This window comes from Labrus mixtus, chromosome 23 (genome assembly GCF_963584025.1).
Source record: "Labrus mixtus chromosome 23, fLabMix1.1, whole genome shotgun sequence".
NCBI classification, from domain to species: Eukaryota; Metazoa; Chordata; class Actinopteri; order Labriformes; family Labridae; genus Labrus; species Labrus mixtus.
In genome coordinates this window covers 19,265,548-19,276,365 of record NC_083634.1, presented here as the reverse complement: position 1 = coordinate 19,276,365, position 10,818 = coordinate 19,265,548, and the positions used below count along the sequence as shown (strand labels likewise).

The window sequence follows — 10,818 nt, the reverse complement described above, 5'->3', positions numbered from 1 at the left end:
ACTAACCCACATTAAAAATAAATCAGGTCCCCCGCCTCACTTTAATCTCTCCCACCCACAGCGAGTCCTAAACTTAGCATACTTCCCGTAAACCCTGCACACACACATTCACACACTGACTCCCACTAATTATGCAGATGACACGACTGAAGCCCAGTGGGTCGCACTATAAATAGATCAGCAACAGAAACCCCCTACTCTGTCAGCTCACAGCCTGGCCCTGTTACTGAACATGTGTGACTTATCCCAAACAAATCATTTTATCTTCAACATCGTTTTCTTTTTTTTAACGATGAAGATCATGTAAGAATCTGTGTTTTTGGTTTTTGCACTGACTGTATATAAAGACGGACAACATGACAGCTTCAAAAACTGAAGCCAAAACAGTTGGAGCTCCCTCTACTGCCTGCCTGCAGTAATGGCCATAAGCTCCTCCTCTTCCATGTCAACAGATGGGACAAGAGTCAGACTTCAACATCAAATACTTTTTTCTCAAACTCAAATTCCAGGTACGCCAAGCTGCCTTCCTCAACTGTTGACAAGCAGCACCTCTTCATGGCGACAAGTGTGTGACCACGCCCTTAGTCACCACGCGTCATCAGTGATTTTTTTCCCCCAACTTGTGATTAATTCGTTCATATTTTCCAATTTTAACCTCACCTCAAATATTAAACTATAACTTCTTATCTTGTGTCATTCTCTTTCTGTAGCTGCAACAATCTGCATCAACAAGCACATTCTGTTGCGTGCTCACACTCCTGACCTTTTTCTGTGTGTGTGTGTGTGTGTGTGTGTGTGTGTGTGTGTGTGTGTGTGTGTTTGTGTGTGTGTGTATCACCCTCCTATGTGTTGGTTTAAGTTGGCAGAGTTTGTATTGATGATTGTCTGCATGCACATGTGCACTGAAAATAAAGGCCTTTGTGTGTGTGTGTGTGTGTGTGTGTGTGTGTGTGTGTGTGTGTGTGTGTGTGTGTGTGTGTGTGTGTGTGTCTGTCTGTGTGTGTGTGTGTGTGTGTCTGTCTGTGTGTGTGTGTTGCTGGCCCTTTAAGCTGGCTGTGATTGAAGGGACAGTGTGTTTGTGATAGAGCGTGTGTGAGTGCATGAGTCAGCCGGTGCACCATGCTTGCTGTGTGTGGTGTGGTGAATGTGTGTGTGTGTGTGTGTGTGTTAGAGAGAGGGAGAGTGGGGGGGTTGAGCGAGACAGCTGAGAGCTGCAGCTCTAACGGTGGCTGTCTCAGTCTCTATCTGTCCTCAGTGTCTCTTGTCAACCTTTTCCTCTCTCCTGCTTTTATGGACATTATCTCATTTTGAGGATATTCTTTTTGGGAGGAATCAACGCCCATATATGGGCTTACCTGTGATTGTTGGTGTGATTTGACACATCTCTGCTGTCCCGTGTGTATGTATGTGTCTTTGAGCCATGCTGCGCGTGTTTATTCTGTGTGCCGAGCGACTGCAAACGCCGGACGACGACGTCAGCGATTCCTACTGCACCGTCACCTATGAAGGTAGGGGTGGTGTGAGTGTTGATGTGTGTGTTTGTGTGAGGAAGAGAGAGATAGAGAGAGAGAGAGAGAGGCTAAGATTTAACAGGAGAAAGAAAGAAATGGAGATAAGTAGATACAGTTTAAAAACTTCTCTATGACAGCTGAGGTTATTATTGGAAAAGCCTCTGGCAGTCTAGTTTCATGGCTTCCAGTCTGTTCGGGGTGGGGCAAAGAGAGAGAGAGAGAGAGAGAGAGACAGAGAGCACAAGGGGGGATGATGTGGAAACAGAGGAGGATGCAGTTACAAAGAGAATCCAATAAGCATGGAGCAAGCCACTCAGCTGCTTGTCAATCTTATTATTCAGCTAAATGTTTCTATTATTGTTCATCTCCTTGTTCTTCCAACATGTGCATGAAAAATAAACAAAATCCTGCATGCAGATTCAGTCCTGTGCTAAACTTCCTCAACTAGAAATGTCGGCTAACTTATAAACTTCATAACAAATTTGATCCAAGTGCTACAACGTGGCGATTTATACCAAAAAGTAGGCAGAATGAGGCAAAGTATTCACACCCTCCCTTCATTTTGTTTAAAAAAAAAAAATGGTCCAATAATTATTCTTTTGTCCTTAAACATTTTCTGCATAATTTAACCCCTAATGTGACATCACTTGAGAAAAAGTTTACCGGTAATTGAATTAATATTGATGAAAAAGTAAAAAATGTGCAAAATGCTGATTTGTCTTCGACTATGAAACTTCAGAAAACATGCCGATTTAACATTTACTACAGAAACCCTGCATCTCCCAGAAAGTTAGGGTAAAAACCTGATCCCAATTTGCAAATATTTTTCTTCCAATTCTCCCCCCCCCCCCCCAAGAGTATTTTGTGTCTCTTTAGAAGTTTTGTCACAGAAAGAAAACAACCCTTCTTTATGTATAGTCACATATTTTGTCATTGTGTTATTGTAAAGATCTGGGGGAAAATCCGGTAACCCACTTAAGGAACGCCAGAGGTAAACTGAAAGTAATGTGTGCAGTAGAAAACAGAGCCGGGGTTTTCTGACACAGTCAGTGTGTTATAAACTCGTGACACTGAGGCAGCACAAAAAGTTTCCCTGTGAAATATAGAGCAGTGCCTGAAGTGTGTCTCCACAAATTCCAACGATAATTTAACAGATTTTTCTCTTCTTAAGATTACAAATAATACCATTTTTTTTACACTTGGGTCCAGGGGCGTCTCCAGGATATCTGGGCCTTCATGAGAACTAGATCTCACATCGGCAGAGGCGCTGCTTGTCAACAGGCAAGGCAGGCAACTGCTTGGGGCCCGCAGACCAGTAGGGGGCCACAAAGGGTTGACAAAATGTTAACTAAAGCAATGAACCATAATGTGTAAAATTTTTAGTAATGACAGTAGGAAACCTTCCTAAGGGGCCCCAATCTGACAGCATTCACTCTCATTGCCCTGCTGAAAGCTGGTTGTAGGGCCCCCTAACTGATTTTTGCCTTGGGCCCCAGTGGACTCTATAATCGACACTGCACATTGGGCCCCTTCACCACAGCCCCAAGCCCCCCCTCAGACATTACTATAACTACCAATAAACCATTAAAAGGTTTAAATGAAAGTTGTCAAACGTGTCCACCGTCAGTGCTGCTTGATATCACACATTTTAAGAGAATACTCTCTGTATTTCAATGATTGATGGTATCAAAAGTTACCAAAGTACCAAAGCTTGATAAAAAAAAACGATTTGCCGTTCATAAGACAGGCGTGTCAGAGAAGAACTCAGTCATCAAAAAATGCAAAACTGTCTAAATTACACTAAAACAATGTCTGACGCATAAATCCCAATATTGCCGTATGATTATGTGTTGGAGGGGCCCCTTGTGAATATTTGCCTCGGGTCCCAAACGGATCTAGAATCGCCACCGACAGTTAAAGGCTTTATATGCAATTTTTTGATGCAGCAGATGTCGCCCTTGAGCACCAGCATGAAACCAAAACAACTCGCGCTGCATTGTTGTGTTAGCATGCTAATGCTAGCGATCTTTATTCTGCTCGTATCTTCACACTGCATGTAAATTTACCTGAAATGAGCGTGATCTAGAAACACAGTTAAGCAGTGAGTACAGTATGTTATTCTTCTTTTCTCTAGTCCCTCAATTAAACAACTTTTATACACGAGGGGAGGAGTCAGCCGGCCGTCCAGGCGATGTAAACAAAGTGAAGATAGGACTCTGAAAACTCTGAAAACATCACAGACAGTGGGACTCGGGTGTTACACCCATTGTAGACAGTCATGACTCACAGAGTTATTTTCAGAGGAGATACTTGATTTATATTTAAGTGTGAAAATCACATATAAAGCCTTTAAACAAAATAACAAATGTGAAGAGGTAAGACATTTTAAACCTTGAAGTGTCCTAATTCCTAGATTCCATTCAGGGACTTAATACATTTTTATTTATAAGTGCTTTTAAAAACTCAGACACTTTACAATCGTTAAAAACATAAAGAACAGCACAGTAAGGACAGACTAACGGACATCGCATAACGGACTTGTATAACACATCAACCCCCCTCTGTCTTCATGTTTTCTTTTCCCTTTACTGATTGATGCTGACTAGAATAAAGGTAAATATCGAGGGAATTTCAAATAGGTTAGCATTCAGTTTAAATGTCAAGGCGTATAGCCGTCCATTTCCAGTGTTTATGGCGACGATGATCTGTAATACACCATGACGGCATCAAAGAAAAACTGAATATTATCTGCAGGTTTACTCAGCCTCTCCTCTCTGGATGATATCTGATATTTAATCTGTGTTAATACGTCTGCTGGGAGCTGCTCTGAAAAATCTGCTGAATCATTTCTTCCGTTCAGAGTGCGCTATACCTCCAAAGGTTGTTCGAGAAGATCTCTCAAATAAAATACAAAAGATTACATGTAAAAGGCATCTGGCCTGCTGCCTCTGCCCTGACTCACATATAGACCTTTAAATTGCTCCATCATGCTCTTGGCTCTCTTTAAACATCGCTGCATTCCCTGCATTAAAACAGCCATTTCTCAGACAGTTCATGTGAAGTCATTGGTCTTTTTGAAAGAACATCTGCTTTGTCACTGACATTGAAGGTTTTATTGATGGTTCCATTGTAATGTAAAATATATTGTACTGTGTCTGTGACATTTGCTGTTCCAATCACACCTAAACCACTCGTATCCTGTTGACCACAAGGGAAATAAAGTATCAACTTAAAGACTACAACAAATTCATATTTTCTCACATATACTAAGTTACATACACAGTTAAGATCTGGTATTCTCCGTCTGGCTGTTGAAGTCGGTCGATTCAAAAATATTCCAGTAGAAAACAGACTCTGTCAGATGTGTGAGTTGGACGAAGTTGAAACAGAGTCCCATTTTCTTTTGCATTGTACAAAATCTGATGATTTAAGAGAATTATTGTTTCATGAACTAAAATCTGAAATATCGGGGCGGACAGATGTGCAGAAAGTGGAATGGCTGTTTAAGTTTGATGTGTTTAATCTTGCTAATTTTGTTTCAAAAAGCTTGGAAAAGAAGACAGGATATTCTGTTTGATTAGTTTGACTTCTTGCTTTCTCTTTTTGTTTCCTGACGATGAATATAGCTTACCTAGCGCACTCTGATCCGGGAGCCCATGTGGGCTGGGCATATGGATGTATGTATGACACAATAATAAAATAAAAAACTAAACTAAAAACTGAACTATACTCCCACCCTGTAAACAACTTTCATTCTGCAGAAAGAGCGTTGTGTCACTGCAGACGGCTAAGAGATTTAAAATCACTTTATCTATTTTCATCTGGAGCACATAGGTTCAAAGCTCCACATGATACACTGAACATGATTTGCATGAAATATCTTCATGCTGCCTGTAGTCGACAGTGAGATAATTGTTTATAAACCCTGAAGCACAGATATGAGACCCGGACTGAATCCTCAAAGGAATCCATTTTCTACAAATGTCTTTCTAAGTAGCACACGGAGTACAGACTCAGTGAACTTTTAAACCGTGGTTGACATCAGAAGAATGGGATTGCAAAATTGCAAAAAAGCAAGAATAGGGCCGAAAAACAATCTTAATCAAACTCCCTTTTTTAAAGAGTTTATTTATAGATTTGTAATATAGACAAAGACAGAGAAGATTTTTGATACCTGTCGAGCCAATGGTACTAATTTGTCCTGTGTTTCAGACAATCCCCTTACTACAAGTGAGACAGTGTGTGTGTTGCCCTGATTTCTGTCTGCAGGTGGCGCAAGTTGTTCATGCATCTGTCTGTTGCTTTCTTTCCCACCCTCCATTGTTGACTATTGTATTTGTGTATTCATGTTTTGGATAAGATCTGAGGCATCGGAAAAGGATCGCTGACAGGTTTATAAAAGGGCTTGAATTGTAAGTTAATTCACTGAAAGTAGTCTTTCAGTTTGGTTAAGAAATTCAGATCCCTGACGCCAAAGAATCTTGGGATTTCTAGCCCTGGCCTGACCTCAATGGACAAACTGTGCCTTGAGATCATTTTGACTTTGATCAAAGCTGTTTTGAATCCCTCAATTTGTGCAACATGAGATCATTAGAACACTTATGGTCCTTGAATTTATCGTCTAAGTCGAATGTTGGATCCCTCATCTAGTTAACAAGTTTCTCTTTAGAACTTGTTGGTTCCATCTGCACTTCCAAAAGAATTTCATGTTTAATAAGCATTGATTTATCATTCATAACCTTTGCTGTTTATGTGTCCATTTTTTACAATGGAATGTAACTAAATGTCATTTTTCTTGATGGCACAGGGTTTAATAGACTTTGACAGTTTACTGAAAACCCGAGATTGAAATAAATCCAGGAAAAGCCCAAACAAAGATTTACTTTTTTAAGATAGAGATATCAGAGGACAGATATAAATAACTGTGGAGAATGTTCCGACCAATGGAGCGTCAAAGATGTGGCCAAAGATAGGGACACAACCAGGAGACAAGAGAGGAAAAGAGAACAGGAAATGTTGAGATTTCCTCTGGATGTGAGGTGTGTGGCTTTTCCCGAAAAAGGCTCAGTTGTTGCCCTCTTTCCCAGTAAGTGTGTCAGGGAGAGGCAGTAAAGACAAGCTGAACATGTGAGGACGACAACACTTTTGAGATTTTATTTCCTATTCTGTAGGACAGAGCAGAATCGCACATCTTGTTGGTGCGATTCTGGATTTTGTTGCAAGTGGAAGTGTTGGACGCGGATACCTTCTTTGGAAAACATTTTCATTTAACTAAGGGCTTTTTCGTTGGCGGTTTAATTTTTATGTTCTCCCTTTTTGCCTTTAGTTTGTCTTTTTTTTTTGGTTACTTTTGGTGGTGTAGCACTCTGGTTATTTTCAATCTCGAAACCTACTGGGCCATGTAACCCACCGTCCCATCAGCCCTGGATGCCTCTCACATTGGCGGCTGAATCACCTCCCAGTCAGACCTCATTTCTTCCTTTCCAAGCTTGGTTTTGACAAGCATCATTGGTTTCAGGACTCAGCCAAAGTTTCAGCCATGTTGCGTTGCGTTCTCCAGCAAGCCTACAACCTGAGACACTCCAACCCCCTGGCTAGTGTCAGCTTCAGAGGTAAGAGGACCATTGTAGACTCGGGGGATCTGCAAGATAAATGACGGCAGTACTGTCCGGTAGACTCATCAGGCATTGTTGTAAAAGCTAAAGCACTATGATCCTTGTGTAGGACTGAGGGTTAGCCCAACCAACTTTGCTCTGTCGGCAGATGGCTGTAGATCAAATAACATTGGACTTTCATCCTATGATAGTCGGGGATTAATGGGAAAATTCATCAAGACAAGAAAATGGCACTTGCATACGTAATGTGACATTTGTTGTGTGACAGGGTACTCGAATTGACTTGAGTACTAATTTAAACCAAATCACAAACTTTTTACTACACTAAAAGTCTTGTTTTGGTCCTAGATCATACCAAAATCAAATTCACAAAATGTGTCTGGTACAAATGGGAAAGTATGAGTACCTGTTTCCTGCCATCAGTTGAGGCACTAAAGAAGGGAATCCTCCTGTTGTTGGTCCTGTCAGAGATTGGGGGGGGGGGGGGGGGGGGGGGGGGGGGCAACCTAGGTATTTGGCTGCATTGTTGGAGGACAAGCTGCAATCGTGCCATGTGCACCCCGGACACTGCAGAATTAGTTCTGGTTGGCGAGAACCTTTGTCCTGCCAGCACCATTGAAACCAGGTCTTCCATTCAATCATGCAAGAAGTGATAGGTGTGTCAAAGGAATTGCCAAGTCTCAAAATATTGACAGGAAATCAAGGTTGGGTCTAGAGAATCCAAATGCGAGTAATCATGCAGTCTAGCGCTGTCCATTTTTTGTTTTTATGTTCACTTGTTGGGTTTTCCTTTAGGGTTAGGTTGACTTCTTGAAAGTCAAACTTCTAATTGTAGGAGAATCAAGTCTCATTGAGTGAAAATCCAAATCAGGTTTGAGAAACACCTGAAAAGTAATGTAGCTATTTTTTGCCTTCCTTTTGGGTTTCTTCATGTGGACTAACCTCATTATAAGTTTAACAAAAGTAAAATCTTGCGTTGGTATTTCTCCAGCACATCTCAAACCAATGATGAATATATCTGACTGCAGTGAGCGAGTGAGCTTGTTGGAAGTCACATTAAGGTGGACATGCCAAATGGCAGGAGGTTGAAGGTGACTTGGCTACCTGGTCTGGTTTTCCATCCGTTTGTTGTTGTACTTGTATCACGAGTCAGTGTCTGCCTTCTTAACGAGGTGAGCGCTGCAGTTAACTTCCTGCCTTTGTCTTGACTCTGTTTCCTGGTGCCATCACACACATGCTTGAATTCCTATTGGAGCAAAAGGCACAAACAGAAACTGAATGGAAACAGTTTGATTGCAAAGTTTTTAAATCCAGAAACCATTTGTATTTTATTGCAGTACTATGAACTGTTTTGGTTGCTGAGGAGAAGGCTTTATTTACATCTTTGTAGTCAAAAGTTTAATATAGCCTTATGGGTAACTGTCAAGTCAAGTGTTTCTGGGTTGTAACAACTTCAAGAATTTAGAGCAAATGGAGAAAGAGAGAGAGGGTCCCATTTGTGCAGTGAACAGATACCATGTCCATTTATAGAAATAACAGTTGAGTTTAAAAAGTCAGGAAGCTGAGACCGGAAAAAGAAAAGAGAGAGAGAGAGAGAATCCAAGAATTCAAAACATTTCTCTCCCTGATATCTGAATCTGTTCACTGTCCTAGCTCTACAGTGGAAGAAAGGAAAACAATTAATAAAAAATGAAGGGTTGGGTTTGACTTTCTTTGTTCTTGAACAGATTTTAGCAGCAATTTCATCCAATCCAATGGAGAACATAACCTTAGACATCCTACTATTTGATTTGTCCACGATGATTTGACTATTTCTGCAGAAATCTTGCATGAACTTTGCAATAATTATCGATCTCTACGGATTTAAAAGAACTCTTGCAATGCTCACCACCTGTGGCGCTGTTGCTTCAGCGTGCAAGTTCTTGCTTCAAATGAAGATGTTAGTATTGCGAAGTATAGAATAATCTCCTGGATGTATTTCTTCACCTGGACGTTATTTTTAAGTCAATGCATCTGCATCTTCATAACTGTGCAAGTGTGCCTGCGATAAAATGTGGAAGTGTAATTGTGTTTGTATGCTGACTGACGGGTTTCCAGACAAAGTGCTTTTATCGGACCTATCAGTGTTTTCAATCAAAATCAGAATGAAATCTCTGGCAAGTCTTCTACTTGGTCTTTGCTAATATTTGCGATATGAGCAGTGATTGAGAAACCAGAATACCAAGATTTTAGACGTCTGCTTCATTTCTTGACCTCAAGCTCTTAACTTCTGAACGAGACAAACACTAACACAAACACACACTCAGTCTATGTCTAAACATAGCTGTCCCTTACGTATTTAACAGCGCCGTGGGTCAAAGCTTGTTCTATTCTCAGCTCATGACAGAAACGGTGCCAAGCAATACCAACCAGGAAGTCAGTGCTGTGCCACTTCCTGTCTCCGAGATGCTCGCTCAGATTTCAGCTCTTGGGAGGCTTACACAGTTCACACACATGCGCGCACGCACACAAACATGAAGTGCCCTCTTGACCCCTACGTGGAAGGGTGGAGGTGTTTTTGAAGATTTATTCCCCGAGCGGAGGTACACTTGCGTAGGTATTTGTGTGGGTGTTAGTGCGTAATAAGGTTCATGTTTGTGTGTTCTCACATGGGGTGATGACCGTGGACAAAACAGGAAAGAAAACAGCCATTCTCTGGGTGTGTGTTAGGAGAGAAAGAATGCCTGTATGTGTGTGTATGCAGAATAAGAATGCAAGTGTAAATCCAAATAGGCAATCAGTTGTGCGACAAGCTTGAAAAGATGGAGGAAATTTGGCTTAATCAACATCTCTTTGTATCAATAGGACAACTACATTGCATGTGGTTGGTGTTCTGGCTGAAGAGTTAACTTGTGTTTTAGTCGTTCCACAACCTTGTTGTTTTTAAAGTAATGCAAAGAGGTTTTATAGTAGTCCAATAAAGAAACCACAATAACCCTTTGGTCAGTTTATCATCTTACTTCCTGCCCAGCAGACAGGAAATCATAGCTCTGAACTCTATGTTGCAGGAAACCACAACATTTGTTTGCAACACTGTTTGTGTTCGTCTGAAAGGTCAAATGGTTGGAAAGTTTTTAGCATTGTGTCATGTTTTACTTCCCATTGATGGTCTCTTCAGTGCGTGGCTTCTTTAATAATCTGCAGAGTCAGACTAAAGCTTATTAAAGAAGCCATGCATTGAAGAGACCATCTTTGGGAAGTAATTCAGGTCAATACATTGTTAGATATCTAAAGTGTCTTGGCTGATCACTTCGTAGCCGTGACAACGTTTTCTCAGGTACCTCCAAATGTTTTGGGCTTTAGACGTAAGAAAGCAACATTAGCAGTGTCATGGGATCTTACAGTCTGGATCCAAAATGTTAAATTGACCATCTCTTATGCTATGCTTTAACGTTCCCATTTCTTGGTTGGCTTCAGGTTCCAAGAAGAAAACCAAGGTCATCAAGAACAACCCTAACCCTGTCTGGAATGAGGTACGCCCTGATGTAAAGCTATGATAAATGTGCTGAGAACAACTTGCTTGTCATTTTTCAAATGGTGGATGGTGGTTCTATTACAGCTTCAGGAGAAAGTTTTCATTAATTTCATTAAAAAATATTCAAACTGCTAAAAACATTTCTCCAGCCGCCCATCCAAAACACCCAATGTACAAA

At 41.0% G+C, this 10,818-nt stretch overlaps 1 protein-coding gene across 1 annotated transcript in view; it reads left to right on the top strand.

Moving 5' to 3' along the window:
• The first annotated feature begins 1,216 nt into the window (after positions 1–1,216).
• dysf (dysferlin, limb girdle muscular dystrophy 2B (autosomal recessive)) overlaps positions 1,217–10,818 on the top strand; it is a 66,469-nt gene continuing 56,867 nt past the window's right edge. Inside the window, exons 1-2 of the mRNA XM_061031910.1 lie at positions 1,217–1,508; positions 10,583–10,638. Coding sequence (XP_060887893.1) covers positions 1,421–1,508; positions 10,583–10,638 — 144 coding nt within the window. The 5' untranslated portion in view covers positions 1,217–1,420. The remainder of the gene's footprint in view (positions 1,509–10,582; positions 10,639–10,818) is intronic.